The sequence below is a fragment of the Salvelinus namaycush genome, chromosome 20, assembly GCF_016432855.1.
Source record: "Salvelinus namaycush isolate Seneca chromosome 20, SaNama_1.0, whole genome shotgun sequence".
Taxonomy (NCBI): Eukaryota; Metazoa; Chordata; class Actinopteri; order Salmoniformes; family Salmonidae; genus Salvelinus; species Salvelinus namaycush.
This window is the reverse complement of record NC_052326.1, coordinates 18,933,519-18,952,545: the sequence shown is the minus strand read 5'-3', so window position 1 is coordinate 18,952,545 and position 19,027 is coordinate 18,933,519. Positions and strand designations below refer to the sequence as shown.

General features: G+C 41.7%; 1 protein-coding gene across 6 annotated transcripts in view; it reads right to left on the bottom strand.

The window, feature by feature from the left end:
- Window positions 1-19,027, bottom strand: part of LOC120065712 (calcium-dependent secretion activator 1) — a 188,854-nt gene that overhangs the window by 146,873 nt on the left and 22,954 nt on the right. For all 6 annotated transcript variants that reach the window (XM_039016794.1, XM_039016791.1, XM_039016793.1 and 3 more), the window contains exon 2: window positions 332-445. In XM_039016794.1, the coding sequence (XP_038872722.1) occupies window positions 332-445 (114 nt within the window). The remainder of the gene's footprint in view (window positions 1-331; window positions 446-19,027) is intronic.

Sequence of the window (19,027 nt, the reverse complement as noted above, 5' to 3'; positions counted from 1 at the left end):
GCACCTCACATAGCCTCTGTCTGAACTATTAATATTTTAGAGGCCTATTTTGGGGAGTCCAATTCATTTGAATCTGTCAGATGCAGGGGGAAAACATTAATAAGACTGCCTGAGGGAAGCAGCTGTCTGTGTGTTCCACATCATTTACCAGACCAAAGGTGAGTCATCTCCTCAAACATCCAGACGATTTGGTTCGTCCGCAGAGGACTATTTAAAACTGCAGAATAATCATTGGTGAATACAAATCAACAGATAACACAATCCAAACAATACAGACCCCCCCCCCACACACACACACACACACACAGCGAGGGAGAGAGTAGGGCCTCACATCATAGTAGCTCTGGACTGCATTGATGAAGGCCTCGTCTGCCACTATCTGGGTGTCACCACTGAGGAAAGCCTGGAAACGCTCCTTCACTGTCTGTAACTGCTGCTTACTGATCTGAGAGAGGACAGAGACAGACAGACAGAGACAGACAGACAGAGAGACAGACAGAGAGACAGACAGACAGAGAGACAGACAGAGACAGACAGACAGAGAGACAGACAGACAGACAGAGACAGACAGACAGACAGACAGACAGACAGACAGACAGACAGACAGACAGACAGACAGACAGACAGACAGACAGACAGACAGACAGACAGACAGACAGACAGACAGACAGACAGACAGACAGACAGACAGACAGACAGACAGACAGACAGACAGACAGACAGACAGACAGACAGACAGACAGACAGACAATATAGAGGGAAACAACAGAGTATTAGGAATCATGGTAACATTAAGTTAGCTCATAGGTTTCATATTACTTCACGTCAAACATTTATTGTCACAGTCCCCTTATAAAATGAATAAGTTCATATCAATGTTGAATATACAGTAAAAAAATGTTGTCTTTCTTCACTTAACACAACTCCTCTTTTTGGATCCTCTTTGCATGCATAGATCTTTCTTCTTCAGTGCTAAATTGAAACATGGCCTCCCGTTTAAACCGTGTTTTCCTCTAACATCCTCAACACACAAATAATTTAACTGCTCTGCGCAGCCCCGGTCCCAGCACTCATATCTCAGTCCTCCCGTTACCAATTACACATTTCCTGGTTCCATCTCATGCCGTTTTTAACATCCGTGTCGTTCCACCAATTCGGTGCCTTTTAAGATGTGTAACTTTGTAAGAAAAAAAATTCAGATTTTACCAAATGGTTACATTCTGTCATAAAGGGCACATTGGCAACTTAATAAAAAACACATTTTCCATCACAAGAAGTTAAATAAATAAAAAACATACCATAGTAAATGCCTGTTAAGTGCCAAATAAAGTAGCAGGGTTGACAATTGCATCTTAAATCAAACAAAAATCCCCTTGTGACAGTGGAAATGGAAGCACATTTCTAGTCAACCTAGCTGTAGGTAACATGGTTGACATGTTATGCTCGACCCGCTTAGGTTTCTACCACAAAACACCAGAATATTGCCAAAAAGAGTAGAACCAGCTCACCTGCTTTAACACTATGATTTGACTATTAGATGTTTATTTTCAAAAATGTTTTAAAGGAATAGTTTCACCACATTAAAACAAGATTTCAGTTCACTTAACATTGTTGAACTTAAAATAAGGGACAGGTTTTTTTTAACCTTAAAAGGAATCACTAATGACATAAATAAGTGGTGGAAAAAGTACCCAATTGTTATACTTGGGTAAATGTAAAGATTCACTTTTGCTTGAGTCATTTTCTATTAGTGTAAGTCACCCAGTAAAATACTACTTGAGTAAGAGTCTAAAATGATTTTGTTTTAAATATACGTATGTATAGAAAGTAATTTGTAATTGCTAAAATATACTTAAGTATCAAAAGTAAAAGTATAAATCATTTCATATTCCTGATATTAAGCAAACAAGATGTGGCCATTTTATTTTTATTTACAAATAGCCAGGGGGACACTCAGACATCATTTACAAAACGAAGCGTGTCTTTAGTGAGTCCGCCAGATCAGAGGCAGTAGGGAAGACCAGGGATGTTCACTTGATAAGTGCATGAATTTGACCATTTTCCTGTCCTGCTAAGCATTCAAAATGTAAATAGTACTTTTGGGTGTCAGGGAAAATGTATGGAGTAAATAGTACATTATTTTCTTTAGGAATGTATTGAAGTAAAAGTTGTAAAAAATATAAATAGTCAAGTAAAGTACAGATACCCCCCAAAAATACTTAAGTAGTACTTTAAGTATTTTTTGTTATGTACTTTACACCACTGCATTAAATAAATAATAATCTTCAGAAATGTCTTTGTCAAAGCAACAAAATAACTAGGGCTTTACAATCATCGTGAAAACTTTTTTTGCCACATTTTTGCCACATTAGCAAGTGTTTATTCATATTAAAAAAATAGGATTTATTGAATTCTCCATGTGGTCTATATTGAAGGGCACTTAATTGAACAGGCTTTTAAAATGCAATATTGCTGCACAATTTCTACTTGAAATATCAAAGGGATGCAAAGGTTACTCATTTCATGGAACGACCCATCCACATCTTTATTTGTAAACTTCAGTGCTTTTATGACAAAAAAAATGCCACCTTAATTCTGGATTACAGCCCTCGCCAACATTTTAAAAACTGGGGTCTCTTAACTGACAGTAACAATGAGGAGGTTTATTGCATATTGCATAGGACTGATATATAGGCTATAAATAAATGATTGGGTATTAAAGATGTTCAAATATAGATAGGAAATGAGTTTGGACTGATGTTGCCACAGTAATACTGTACAAGTCACTTGTGCAAATGTACACTCAGTTTATTAGTTATACCACCCCGTTCATGAAAATGGTTCATTCCTACAGACAGACAGTGAGTCATGTGAACCTGGCTTGCTATATAAAGTAGGCAGACAGGCATAGAGGCATACAGTTACTGTTAGATTGAACATTAGAATGGGCAAAATGAGTGACCTAAGCGACTATGAGCGTGGTATGATCGTTGGTGCCAGGCACGCCAGTTCCAGTATCAGAAACGGCTGGCCTCCTGAGCTTATCACACACGACAGTGTCTAGGGTTTACCGAGAATGGTGCGACAAACAAAAAACATCCAGTCAGCAGCAGTCCTTTGGGCAAAAACAGCTCGTTGATGAGAGGTCCAAGGACCGTTCATGGCAAGAATCTTGCAAGCTAACAGACAGGCCACAAACAAGCAAATAACAGTGCAGTACAACAGGGAGTGCATAACGGCATTGGGGAACGCACAACTCGTCAGTCAGTCCGTGTCTCGGATGGGCTACTGAAGCAGACGACCACACTGGGTTCCACTCCTATTAGCTAAAAACAAGAACAAGTGGCTCCAGTGGGAACGCGATCACCAACACTGGACAACTGAGGAGTGGAAAAACATCACCTGGTCTGATGAATCCCGGTTCCTGTTGCGTCATGCTGATGGTAGTCAGGATTTGGCGTAAGCAGCATGAGTCCATGGCACCATCCTGCCTGGTGTAAACGGTACAGGCCGGTGGCGGTGGTGTAATGGTGTGGGGAGCATTTTCCTGGCACACGTTAGGTCCTTTGATACCAATTGAGCAACGTTTCCATACCCAAAATAATTCAGGCTGTTCTGGAGTCAAATGGGGGTCCGACCCAGTACTAGATGGGTGTACCTAATAAACTGCCCAGCCTCTCTCCATCCCAAGCTAAACACACAGGCTGGTAGGAGCAGAGATAGACAAGAGAGCAGGTCTAACTGGGAGGATAGAGAAAGTGATGCAGCATAGACGAAGTGACACAAGGCAGTACAGCCATAATGAAACTTTTAGGTCCTATCTAGGAATGTGATGTTGACTGAGGATAATCACCCAAACGACGTCCATCATTTATCAAAGTCTTTACCACACACTTGCAACATGTTAAGAGGAAGAGAGGGGAGGGTAGCCAACCGTTCTGTCATCATTTTGGCAAGGAACAAGATACTGTAATTCATTCAAATGTATTATCAATGCTCCCCTCATGTGGTCTCTCTCCTTTGTCCTCTACACAAGACAAACAAGCAGGCAATAAGTAGAGCAGATTGGCCCCGCCCCGATCAGAAACACTGCTCCCTCATTTTGTCTCGGTTTCTCTTCTGTCTATGACACTAATGTCTAAAGCCACGCCCACCAACCCACCCCTGGACCTCCTCCCCCATCTGTCCCCTCCCACAGCTGTCCCAAGTTACTTTTACCGTGGTCACCATGTCACAGGCAACTCCAGGAAGCCATGTAGTGATTACCCTTAATGGGGTCAAGGTTCAGAGTTTAACATGACCTTTCCACTACTAGCCTCTCTGCCGAGGGCTATACTAAAACCCTGAAATGAGGGTAATGATTATAGCACAGATTATAGTTATGGAAGTGACAAACATTCAATTGAATCTGTACAGTAGCCATCCTCATTTATCCACCATCCAACATGTAGAGAATCTCAATGCTTTTCTGAGATCTGGTGAGCTCTACTCACACACTCCAAATAAAACCTAGTATCAATGAGTTCAGTTTTAGATACGCTACCAAAGAAAGGGTTAAAGTTAACTCATATAAATGTATGTAGCCTCAGAAACAAAGTTAATGAGATTAGTAATTTGCTAATCTTAGATAATATTAATATATTAGCAATTTCTGAGACAGGAATGTCTGCAGGGGAGGTGTTACTGTATATATTCAGAGGCATATTCCTGTAAAGGTCAGAGAGGATCTCATGACAAATGAAGTGGATGTCGTCTACCATAACGCCCTTCACTTTATCACAGGTGACAGTTTTAATACTCACCACTGTATCCTCTATTAAAAGGTTGGCTGGTACTCAATAAAGTCCTGTAGATCCCTTCATTACCCCTTTATGTTTACAAAGCTCTACTACACAAGCTACCAACTTACATACTTTTTTTGCTGAAGTATAAAAGAATGAGCTACCAAACCCGCTCGCAAGGTTGGTTAACTCTTGAGGTCCCTCTGGTCTTGACCAATTTAGGTAAATCCTCCTTTTGTCACACCCTGATCTGTTTCAGCTGTCTTTGTGCTTGTCTCCACCCTCTACAGATGTCACCCATCTTCCTAATTTCCCCCAGTGTATTTATACCTGTGTTCTCTGTTTGTCTGTTGCCAGTTTGTTTTGTTTCGTCAAGCCTACCAGTGTTTTTCTCCGCGCTCCTTTCTGTCTCTAGTTTCGGTTTTCCAGCTTTTCCAGTTTTTTACCATTCTGCCTGCCCTGACCCTGAGCCTGCCTGCCGTTCTGTACCTTGTCACACCACCCTGGATTTCTGACCTCTGCCTGCCCTGACCCTGAGCCTGCCTGCCGTTCTGTACCTTGTCACACCACCCTGGATTTCTGACCTATGCCTGCCCTGACCCTGAGCCTGCCTGCCGTTCTGTACCTTGTCACACCACCCTGGATTTCTGACCTCTGCCTGCCCTGACCCTGAGCCTGCTTGCCGTTCTGTACCTTTCGGACTCTGCTCTGGACTACTGACGTCTGCATGCCCTTGACATGTCGTTTGCCTGCCCCCCTGTTTTTGTAGTAAACTTTTGTTACTTCGAAAGTGTCTGGGTCTTCTCCAGAGCCTTGACACCTTGAGTTTTATTGCTCCCCATTGCTGGATTAACCTGCAAAATACCTTGCGTCTTGATTCTCTGGTGCCACTAGGGCCATTCAGGACTCTGGTGATAAATTAATTAATTTAGGATTGTACTTATTTTGATTAATTGTAATTGGTTTAATTGTTGAAATTGTAATATTGTAAACCTAGTAGTTTATTTGTATCTTTATTCTTCTTATTTTATTTGGAATGTTAATTTTCTTTGATTGTGATTATGTGTGCACTCAGGGCACCATTGCGAATGAGACCCTGGTCTCAAATTGGGCTTCCCTAAATAAAAGTTTAAAAAATAAGTGCTGTGGTTGAAGGTTCACATGCCTCATCGGAAGCCTCTTCTTTTAAGGTAATGCTATAGGCCACCAAGTGCAAACTGTCAGTATCTGGAGTATATGTGTCTGATGTTAGACACTAATAGAGAATACATTTTCTTGGTGACCTGAACATTGACTGGTTATCATCATTCTCCTCTCAAGAGGAAGCTTCTAACTGTGACTAATGCCTGTAACCCAGGTTATAACTCAACCAACTACAGTGTATAACAATAGTGTTGGATCTGTGACATCCATTTGTGATTGATCATATCTTCACTAATGGACATTTTATTGTTCAAAGAAATTATGCAAAAAGTGTCAAACAAGTCAGGCTGCTCAGCTGATTGGTTGACTTACTGTCAATTGAGACATTTTGTAGGTGTCGGGGGGAGGGGCAGATGTGCATTCGGGTTTTGGAGTTGACGTGAAATAGTTGCTGCAGTATGTCCAAACACACTTTAATAAATTCCGATCCTTGACTCCTGACTCCAAACCCCACAGATATTAGAGGACTGAATTTGGAAGAATCTGAGGGCAAGTAATTTTCTCCATATCACCTTCACCTATGTAGTGCTTTCAGATCCGGGTTGTGGTAATTGTGGGTGTAATTGTGGGTGTATTTGGAACATATGTAATTGTGACCCTCCTGGTTCAAGTGTACACTACAAAGATAGCATGTCATTGTTTCCTCTTAGAGAAATCTCACTCACTCACAAGGGTGGGTGAGAATAGGCGCTATAATGGTCTGTGTGTCTACAGTTTCCATACTGTATGGTCCGTCTCAAGAGTGAATTCCCGCAGGAATCACATGTGCTTAATGAAGCATTTAATTGTATTGGTTTACATTAGAATCCATCAACCATGGGCCTAGATTTACTAAACGCTTGCACCCGTGCAATGTTCACTACCTCCATTTCAGAGTGGAGTAAAAGACAAAACGAAGCTGAGCATTGAGCAGACTTTATTTCTTTATTTAAGTCAGTGTCCTCTAATTAAATTAACTGAGAAGTCAGTACAAGAAATCAGGCACATGCATGTGTGTAAATATTTTTAATATTTTTAAGATTGACACATAGTACAATCTTAGGATTGATTGGTTTGTACATCCCGGATGCGAAAGAAAAGATACTCAGAGATATTGTGCATACATAAATAGATGGGTGTGTCTATGTAATATTCTCTTCCTCCTAAGACAGTGAGGAAAAACCCTTAGGGTTCTCTATAGATGCCTGTCAGACTGAGAGGCCGGCCAGCCATGGCAGCAGTCCAGAAACTACACACACCAACACACTAATACCAGGGAATTACTAAGGAAAATATCAGTGTTCTGACTGGAGTTTGGCACACTGTGTCAGTTTTAACACATGCCTCTTCTGCCAGCCTTTTATTGATGAACAGACACAGAGCAAACAGGCACACTCCAAACATTAGATGACCAGGAAGAGAACACTCCATATTCCAAACCCTTGGGTACAGCATATACACTATATATGTGCATGAGATCATGTTGACATTTGACATTTGATGCTGTGTTCTCCCATTAGATTAATAGCAAAGTCATAGTTCCCTAAATCTTTTACATAATACGATAAAGAAATGTAGTCATCTACCTTCCCACAGTGTATAAGCAACTCAGAGAGTTTAGACTGTTCAACTTACAAATAAACACCAACAAGGTAACTTAGTCTCTTCTCATTAACTAAAGTCCTCTCCCATGTTTTACTGTCCACTACAATCCATTCATGAAGCAGCACCATTGGCCCTAAGCCCCCAAGCCAGCTAACATCAGGCTGAGGGTTTATGTAATGCACCACATTAATGGCATGAATCTAATCATCTCTGGCACAGGATGGAATATTCCCTTGAATGATTGTTTTACTGAGCCAGCTGGCCACAACCAGCACTGACTCCTGAAAAGGCATGCTCTTTACAGGTTCACGGCACAAATATGACAATATGTATGTGTATAGTACAACTCTCATCAATGTAATGTAGGATGTATTATGAATGTCTTGTACAAACATGAACTGTATATTATACATACTTAAATGCGGATTAAGTCATGTTTTGTCAGTGTGTGTGTGTGTGTGTGTGTGTGTGTGTGTGTGTGTGTGTGTGTGTGTGTGTGTGTGTGTGTGTGTGTGTGTGTGTGTGTGTGTGTTCATAAGAGTTTAAGCATGGTCTGTATGTCTGTGCCTGGCACGTGCCTTGTATCGCTTAAGTGAGCATGTCCTGTGTATGCATTATTGTTCATCTAACGTTACAGTACATTTCCTCCCATCATTAGCACCCCGAGCGTGGCCAGAAGACAATGCTCACAGACCCAGAAGCCCACTGGGCCTGCATGTGCGTGGGTTGTGACTGACGGACCCCCACTGAAACAGAGTCCCCATTAGTCGTATGTGCGTATGTGCGCATACAGTGGGGAGAAGAAGTATTTGATACACTGCCGATTTTGCAGGTTTGCCTACTTACAAAGCATGTAGAGGTCTGTAATTTTATCATAGGTACACTTCAACTGTGAGAGACTGAATCCAAAAATTCAGAAAATCACATTGTATGATTTTTAAGTAATTAATTTGCATTTTATTGCGTGACATAAGTATTTGATACATCAGAAAAGCAGAACTTAATATTTGGTACAGAAACCTGTTTGCAATTACAGAGATCATACGTTTCCTGTAGTTCTTGACCAGGTTTGCACACACTGCAGCAGGGATTTTGGCCCACTCCTCCATACAGACCTTCTCCAGATCCTTCAGGTTTCGGGGCTGTCGCTGGGCAATACGGACTTTCAGCTCCCTCCAAAGATTTTCTATTGGGTTCAGGTCTGGAGACTGGCTAGGCCACTCCAGGACCTTGAGATGCTTCTTATTCCTTAGTTGCCCTGGCTGTGTGTTTCGGGTCATTGTCATGCTGGAAGACCCAGCCACGACCCATCTTCAATGCTCTTACTGAGGGAAGGAGGTTGTTGGCCAAGATCTCGCGATACATGGCCCCATCCATCCTCCCCTCAATACGGTGCAGTCGTCCTGTCCCCTTTGCAGAAAAGCATCCCCAAAGAATGATGTTTCCACCTCCATGCTTCACGGTTGGGATGGTGTTCTTGGGCTTGTACTCATCCTTCTTCTTCCTCCAAACATGGCGAGTGGAGTTTAGACCAAAAAGCTCTATTTTTGTCTCATCAGACCACATGACCTTCTCCCATTCCTCCTCTGGATCATCCAGATGGTCATTGGCAAACTTCAGACGGGCCTGGACATGCGCTGGCTTGAGCAGGGGGACCTTGCGTGCACTGCAGGATTTTAATCCATGGCGGCATAGTGTTTTACTAATGGTTTTCTTTGAGACTGTGGTCCCAGCTCTCTTGAGGTCATTGACCAGGTCCTGCCGTGTAGTTCTGGGCTGATCCCTCACCTTCCTCATGATCATTGATGCCCCAAGAGGTGAGATCTTGCATGGAGCCCCAGACCGAGGGTGATTGACCGTCATCTTGAACTTCTTCCATTTTCTAACAATTGCGCCAACAGTTGTTGCCTTCTCACCAAGCTGCTTGCCTATTGTCCTGTAGCCCATCCCAGCCTTGTGCAGGTCTACAATTTTAGCCCTGATGTCCTTACACAGTTCTCTGGTCTTGGCCATTGTGGAGAGGTTGGAGTCTGTTTGATTGAGTGTGTGGACAGGTGTCTTTTATACAGGTAACGAGTTCAAACAGGTGCAGTTAATACAGGTAATGAGTGGAGAACAGGAGGGCTTCTTAAAGAAAAACTAACAGGTCTGTGAGAGCCGGAATTCTTACTGGTTGGTAGGTGATCAAATACTTATGTCATGCAATAAAATGCTAATTAATTACTTAAAAATCATACAATGTGATTTTCTGGATTTTAGATTCCGTCTCTCACAGTTGAAGTGTACCTATGATAAAATTACAGACCTCTACATGCTTTGTAAGTAGGAAAACCTGCAAAATCGGCAGTGTTTCAAATACTTGTTCTCCCCATTGTATGTATGTGTGTGTGTGTGTGTGTGTGTGTGTGTGCATGCATACAAGCATAGTGTGTGTGTGTGTGTGTGTGTGTGTGTGTGTGTGTGTGTGTGTGTGTGTGTGTGTGTGTGTGTGTGTGTGTGTGTGTGTGTGTGTGTGTGTGTGTGTGTGTGTGTGTGTGTGTCTGAGGTACAATCCTCTTTTCATGTCTCCGGGAGCCGGGCTGTGTTTACTCCCACACAGAGGGCTCTGTATGGGGGTGGACACATGACAAAGAGTCCTGGTCCTTTAGGAAACTGGACCAATGCTGATAATTCCCTAGGCTGTCATTTAAGAAGTTAGACTCTATTTCTCTCCCTATCACAGCTTTTCAGAGCTCTATTACCCTGGGCCCGGTTTCCCAAAAGTATCTTAAGGTTAAGTTCATCGTTAGAATAAGATCCTATGGTTCTAAGATTAATTTAGCCTTAAGATGCCTTTTGGGAAACAGGACCCTGGTCTCTCTGATGATCATTGCCACATCTTAATGTCTCTGTTGCCTACAGAACTACATTTGGTACCCAAACAGGCTCCAGCTTACAATATTTTAAATGCATGCATTTTCACATTATCTCACAAACAAGAATATACACTACAGGGTGCAATTCCTTATAATACAGCTGAAGTCGGAAGTTTACATACACTTAGGTTGGAGTCATTAAAACTAGTTTTTCAACCACTCCACAAATTTCTTGTAAACAAACAATGGTTTTGGCAAGTCGGTTAGAAAATCTACTTTGTGCATGACACAAGTTATTTTTCCAACAATTGTTAACAGACATATTATTTCACTTATAATTCACAGTATCACAATTCCAGTGGGTCAGAAGTTTACATACACTAAGTTGACTGTGCCTTCAAACAGCTTGGAAAATGCCAGAAAATTAAGTCATGGCTTTAGAAGCTTCTGGTAGGCTAATTGACATAATTTGAGTCAATTGGAGGTGTACCTGTGGATGTATTTCAAGGCCTACCTTCAAACTCAGTGCCTCTTTGCTTGACATCATGGGAAAATCAAAAGAAATTAGCCAAGACCTTGGGAGCAATTTCCAAATGCCTGAAGGTACCACGTTCATATGTACAAACAATAGTACGCAAGTATAAACACTATGAGACCACGCAGCCGTCATTCCGCTCAGGAAGGAGACGCGTTCTGTCTCCAAGAGATGGACGGAAAAGTGCAAACCAATCCCAGAACAACAGCAAAGGACCTTGTGAAGATGCTGGAGGAAACAGGTACAAAACATAACCTGAAAGGCCGCTCAGTAGGGAAGAAGCCACTATTCCAAAACCGCCATAAAAAAGCCAGACTACAGTTTCCAAATGCACATGGGGACAAAGATCGTACTTTTTGGAGAAATGTCCTCCGGTCTGATGAAACAAAAATAGAACTGTTTGGCCATAATGACCATCGTTATGTTTGGAGGAAAAAGGTGGAGGCTTGCAAGCCGAAGAACACCATTGCAACCGTGAAGCACGGGAGTGGCAGCATCCGGTTGTGGGGGTTATTTGCTGCAGGAGGGAACTGGTGCACATCACAAAATAGATGGCTTCATGAGGAAGGAAAATTATGTGGATATATTGAAGCCACATCTCAAGACATCAGTCAGGAAGTTAAAGCTTGGTCGCAAATGGGTCTTCCAAATGGGCAATGACCCCTACAAACCTGACTCGGTTACATCAGCTCTGTCAGGAGGAATGGTCCAAAATTCACCCAACTTATTGTGGGAAGCTTGTGGAATGCTACCCGAAACATTTGACAGAAGTTAAACAATTTAAAGGCAATGCTACCAAATACTAATTGAGTGTATGTAAACTTCTGACCCACTGGGAATGTGATGAACGAAATAAAAGCGGAAATAAATAATTCTCTACTTTTATTCTGACATTTCACATTCTTAACTTACCTAAGACAGGGAATTTGTACTAGGATTAAATGTCAGGAATTGTGAAAAACTGAGTTTAAATGTATTTGGCTAAGGTGTATGTAAACTTCCGACTTCAACTGTACCAAGTAATGTAGCAACCTCTTCAAGAAATCTTCCTCTCTCTTACTGATCGTCAATGTATTACAGTTAGTGTTAACAGTGGTGCCAGGCGGTCGACTAAGGCAGCCCCCCGCACTTCTCTGATTCAGAGGGGTTAGGTTAATTGCAGAAGACACATTTCAGTTGAAGGCATTCAGTTGTACAACTGACTAGGTAACCCCCCCCCCCCCCCCCCCCACTTTCTGTATGGAATGGCATCTGTGGTAATGAAACTTGGTTTGGCGCTGACACCCTGAGTTAACTAGATGTGTGAGCGAATGAGAGTGAGAGAGAGAGGAGGTACAGAGTCCGAGAAAGGAAGAGTGTGAAAGAGGAAGAGAGCCAGTGGCGTGTATTCATGGATGCCAAGGGAAGCCAGACCTCCCCAAAAACTTGAACAAGAAAAAAATACAAAAAATCTATAAAATTATTTATCTTTTGTCTCTGTTTCATAATTTTCCTTCAATTCGTAAGAGGTTTAATGTATCTCATCGGAGAAAGCATCTCAGCGAATAAAACAGCATCCCTCTGTCTCTGTATGTGTAGGCCATCTGTCTGATGCTGTATGGTCATAAAGAGTATGACATTGTTGCAGCCCGTAGCATTGAAGGCAAGGGAAGCCAGCGAGCATTTGGCCTCCCTTGATAAAAAAATTATAAAATAATAGCCAATTAGCATTTAGCTAAACTGAGTGAGCTTAACTGTGAATGGTCCTCGTGCACCAAAAAAAAAAGTGTCAAGGGAAATCCAGTTTGGATTTGGCTTCACTCCAATCACATCACATCACGAGCAATACATCATTGACAAAAACAACTTTAATTGTTGCATCCCATTGTGTTGTTGTCCTCTGGTGGCTAGCTAGCTATCTAAAATTAGAGAATGTAGAAGGCTAATGTTAACTAGCTGACATTGCCCATGAAAGGAAGTTAGGCTAGTGAGCAAGCACTTAATCCAGGTAGCCTAGGACAACAAAAAATAAAAGCGTGTACTGTATGACAGAGACAAAGACTGTTTTGTCAACATGAAAGAGAGGAGGATAGCATTGGCGTAGGTGATTTGATGATGTTGAAATGTTCAAGTTGAAATGGTGCTGGAATAGTGGAGGCAGCTCCTGTTTACTTTGCGACTTGCAGTAACTCTCTGTGGTTCCAAATAAATAGCTGCTTAGTAGTCCGAAATGTCGGAAACATTAACTTGCTTGACCATGCTGTAGGTCATATAACTGTTTGTTACATGCAATATGCTTTGTGGTCTTCACCAGACAGAGGTTGCTCTCCGGTTTTATGATAAAACAAAGGTGTGGTTGAATATATTCTGCCACTGTGATATCTTATTGTCTCTGCCTTAGGCCTATATATCACGGTGTCAAGGCATATGAACTAACAGGTTATAGAGCAAACAAAGCAATTATCACAAAACATAGGTTGTAATATGGATGTTTTAACTGGCTTGGCTGCACCAGTGATTTTACCCACACACCACTACTGGAGAGAGGAGAAAGCAGTGGACATGTCAACTTAGGGCCTGGTGTTAGTGGAGGCCATCTCTATGCCTGCCATCTGTGAGCTACAAAAACATACCTCAGTCACAAGTGTTCACGCTGCAACATACTTCACCTATCATATATGACGCTGTTTCTGCAGCCACTATGCAACTGGGACATGGAAAGGAGGGAGATGATGGATGAGGGCTGCACAACCCTCTTCCTGGAGATCTACTGTCCTGTAGGTTTTCAGTCCAACCCTAATTTAGCATATCTGATTCAGCTAGTTAAGGTCTTGTTGAACAGCTAATTAGTAGAATCAGGTGTGTTAAATTAGGGTTGGACTGAAAACCCACAGGACGGTAGATCTCCAGGAAGAGGGTTGGGCAGCCCTGATGTAGCCACTGTGTTTCTGTGTTCTGCTCTTCTGTCATACAGCAGATACCAGCAGATCTCTCTCTGTCTCTCTGTCTCTCTGTCTCTCTGTCTCTCTCTCTCTCTCTCTCTCTCTCTCTCTCTCTCTCTCTCTCTCTCTCTCTCTCTCTCTCTCTCTCTCTCTCTCTCTCTCTCTCTCTCTCTCTCTCTCTCTCTCTCTCTCTCTCTCTCTCTCTCTCTCTCTCTCTCTCTCTCTCTCTCTCTCTCTCTCTCTCTCTCTCTCTCTCTCTCTCTCTCGGCAACGTTAATTAGTGTTTTTCGGCAGTTGGTGAGGTCTGAAATAGCTCTGAATCATTCAAAGGGGGTCGGCCATTGCAAATCAAGGAACATATCTCCCTAATCACCATCAGGGGAAAAGCCATCACCATTCAGCTTCCAATGGAGTGTCTTTAATGTGTGACTACTGAACATATGGTCAGGAAAACAGTCTCAGAGAAGAGAGAGGGCACCAGGAGGGCAACCATATCTCTCTCTCTTTCGTCGTCCACACATCACTCTCTCTCCTCTCCTCTTATATAGAGGGCAGGGCACAAAGACAGGCTCTCCCCGGCAGTTACATAATGTCCGTAAAACATCAAATGGATGTGTAATCCCAGATTACTGACAACCAACAAAGGAGAGCAAGTGCTCATCTGTGCACGTGCACACCCACCCACACAGGCCTGCACATAAAAACAGAGGTACGTGAATGCTCAGCAGCAACATCGTGTTGCTTTATTAAGGGACATGCACTTACACAAGCACAAAAGAAGGGAAGAAACAAACACAGACATGTCTAATCCCCCATTCTCTCTCCTATTTTCTTTTACTTTTGCCTTTTTGAAAGGAAGCTGCCATTTTAAAATGAATATTTCCCACAAAGAAACGAAATAATAGAGCTTCCAGTCACGTGCCAGTGCCGCTCCTCTAGAGTAATCCCACTGGATACACCACATAGTATCAACCTGGATAATTGGGTAATATTTGGTTGAGACGTTGATCAATGATCACCAACTCAAAAATACCGCCAAAAGTTAGTTGAGTTTCCAATGTGCTATCACTATGCTTTCAACCATTTAAAACCACAGCAAAGTTCAAATGGGAATACAATGTCAGATGTGTTTTATTTATACAACCGTTTAATGTGTTATCACTGTGCTTCATCTAATAGCAGAAGCAAATGACCTGGATTGCAGTTGAGATAATATTTAAAGTACATGGTGCAAGTGATCAATTCCGTTTGAGATGCAGTGCATATTATTACAGCAATTGTGAAGATCTCCACAGACCTGCGACAACCTGTGCAGGCGATCTAGAACATGCCCGTTTTATATGATTACATAAGATGAAATGTATAGGCCTTGTTACAGTAACCTCAAAATATGGCCATGGATGTGTTACTCATTTTAAGGTTGAATGTTACAATAGTTTGTAAGATAGCCTTAACTTTAGGTATTTACTGTACTGTATGGCAAAAGTTGACAATGCAACCAAATATCAACGTTTAAAGGAGATGTATCTTCAGCTTGGATAGTTCCATCTGAGTCACTGGCATTAATCCCATTCTCTACTTTTATTTTGTTTGCGCTGGAGACGTCAATCCAACATACTGTTTCATTTGTAAACCTGTCGACAAGTTAACAGGCTATTTATTGTATTTCAAAAGTGATATTGAATTGTGTTTGGTTGTCAACTCAACCAAATATCAAAATTGTAAAGGCTGTCATTGTAAATAAGAATGTGTTCTTAACTAGTTAAATAAAGGTTAAATAAACATAAAAAATTAAAAAAACATTTGAAGGAGATTTATCTTCTGTTTTAACAGTTCCATCTGCTTACTTACATTACTTAGTCTGGCTTTTGTTCCAGTTTGACTACAAATTCATTATTTATATAGTGGATCCACTTCTCCATCTAAACCAACATTTTATCTCAACCAAAGTTAAAGAATAGGACTAAATCAATTTACACTTTAAATACACTTTAAATAACAATACTTTAAACAAAAAAATAACACTTTAAACAACAAAGATTTTTGGTTGAGATGGAGATGTGAATCCAACCTATAAATAATTTGTAGTCAAACTGGAATTAAAGCCAGACTAAGTCAGTGGCACAGATGGAACTATCCGTGCATAGGATACATCTCCTTCAAATGTTGATATTTGGTTGTGTTGATCAACCAAACATAATACCATTCCATTTGAAATCATCCAGAGCTTGAAACCCTTGACCTATTGAATTGTGAATCAGTGAATCTATTTAGTTTTTAAGTGGAGATCTCTCAACAATCATTCTCACGATAGCACATTGGTAATAGTCACCGACAAATATCATACTGTGGCTAAGCAGGGCTTGGTTAAAACCCTGGATGGGAGACTAAAGGGAAGATGTAGATAGATAAATTCTCCAGTAGGAGGTGCTGCCCAGCCTATAGTTTTTTTCTGATAGTGGACATAATGTTGAAGGTCTGACGTTGTTTTTTTGAAAATCTATGGCAAGACCTGAAAATGGTTTTCCAGTAACAATTAACAACCAATTTGACAGAGCTTGAAGAGTTTTGAAAAGAATAATGGGCAAATGTCGCACAATCCAATTGAGGAAAAATCTTAGACACTTACCCAGAAAGACTCACAGCTGTAATCTTTGCCAAAGGTGCTTCGACAAAGTATTGACTCAGGGGTGTGAATACTTATGTAAATTAAATATTTATGTATTGCATTTTCAATAAATTTGCAAACATTTTTAAAAACATTGTGTGCAGATGGGTGAAAAAATAAATATATTTAATCCATTCAGAATTCAGGCTGTAACCCAACAAAATGTGGAAAAGTCAAGGGGTAGGAATACTTTCTGAAGACAATGTACACGATTAAATTTGTCTGTTTTCAACAAATCAACTGTTTTAGACTATTGTATTTTAACCAAGCAAGAGAAATAAACAAAAAATTGTTTTTTAACAAACGCTTCAAGAAATCGGTGTTTTGAGAACAGGGTTTGTAGTGTAATGGCTGGAGGTGGGTTCGCCTCCCAGAGGATTATTTAGTTTATAGTTTTGACAGACCCCTACCGACACACACACACACGCACACGCACACTTATTTACATTTGTTAGGTGGCTCTTAAGAGCCTTTGGGTTCATGAAGTGGCAGGCAAGTGGCAGTGAGTGTGGTGGTGTACTACTGCGTGGGTCGTTGCACTCATCTGTGAGATGCACGCCAACCCTAAGGTACTACCTGGGAACACAGTGCTTTATGGCAGAGTGGCGGATTCTGGGAATGCACCTCTCACAGAGAAATGCAAGCTGGCCCATGTGGAACTGACAAACGACTTATACCAATACAAATGCACGCAGTAAACATGGTACTTCGCACACTATCGATACTTAAAATGTATGTTCTGATGCAAATCTGTGAGTTCTCTCACCGGTTTTAATATTTATACAACCATTTATAAATGAGGACATGTGTGCTCTTTTACTGGAGTTGGACAGCAGTGTACTTAAGACATTTGTAGCTGAAGTTTAGTATTCAAGGGTTTAGAGCACCTATCCAATTTCAGATTTGTAAATATGTCTATCATTTCTCTTAAGAGTTTTGTACTTGTCTAATGACTTTGTATTTTGCAGGTGTTTCTCAACTGTTTTTCATTCGTTACAGTGTTACGTCTAGGAGCAACAACGGCTCAGTCACAAGCTCACAGAACAGGACAGCCGAGTGCTGAAGAGCGTAGTGTAGCGAGTAAAAATCATCTGTCCTCGGTTGCAACACTCACTACTGAGTTCCAAACTGCCTCTGGAAGCAACGTCAGCACAAGAACTGTTCGTCGGGAGCTTCATGAAATGGTTTTCCATGGCCCAGGATCACCATGCGCAATGCAAAGCATTGGCTGGGGTAGTGTCAAGCTCGAAACCATTGGACTCTGGAGCAGTGGAAAAGCGTTCTCTAGAGTGATGAATCAACCTTTACTATCTCGCAGTCCAACGAACAAATCTGGGTTTAGCGCATGCCAGGAGAACGCTATCTGCCCCAATACCTAGTGCTCGCTGTAAAGTTTGGTGGAGGAGGGATAATGGTCTGAGGCTGTTTTTCATGGTTTGGGCTAGGCCCCTTAGTTCCAGTGAAGGGAAATCTTAACGCTACAGCATAGAATGACATTCTAGAAGAGTCTGTGCTTCCAACTTTGTAGCAACAGTTTGGGGAAGGCTCTTTCCTGTTTCAGCATGACAATGCCCCCGTGCACAACGCGAGGTTCATACATTAATGGGTTGTCGAGATTGGTGTGGAAGAACTTGACTGGCCTGCACAGAGCCCTGACCTCAACCCCATAGAATATCTTTGGGATGAATTGGAACGCCAACTGCGAGCCAGGCCTAATCGCCCAACATCAGTGCTTGACCTCCCGAATGCTCATGGCTGACTGGAAGCAAGTCCTGCAGCAATGTTCCAACATCTACTGTAGCGGAATGCAATCCCAGAAGAGTGGAGGCTGTTAAAGCAGCAACGGGGGAACCAACTCCATATTAATGCTCATGATTTTGGAATGATGTAACGGAGACGCTGAGAGTCGAGAAGCAGGTGTAGGTGAAACTTTTAATAAAACAACAAACATGGAACGAGACAAGAGTATCGTCTACGCATAAACACAGGAACAATACTGACTGGGGAAAGAACCTAAGGGAGTGCCAGATATAGGGGAGGTAATAAGTGAGGTAATGGAGTCCAGGTGTGCCTCACGACGACGTGCAGGTGCGCGTAATGATTGATGCCAGGTGTGCGTAATGATGGATCCCAGGACCGGTGGTTAGTATACTGGCGATGTCGAACACTGGAGGGGAGGGGAGGGGCGGGAGTAGACGTGACAAATGAGATGTTCAATGAGCAGTTGACCACATACTTTGTCCATGTAGTGTATATATATATAAATAATGGGGCTGTAAACATATTGTAAACGTGTATTATTGTTGTGTCGCCATCCTTTACTGCAAAAATCATTTGAAGTACATACATAACTTTAAGTGACATATTTTGACAGCAGTAATGAATGAACTGTCCATTGATCAGCAAAGCAATTGATAAAACAGGACCATGTTTGAAACACAAGTGGTTCTGAGCTTATGTCAATATTACACAGGGAGGCT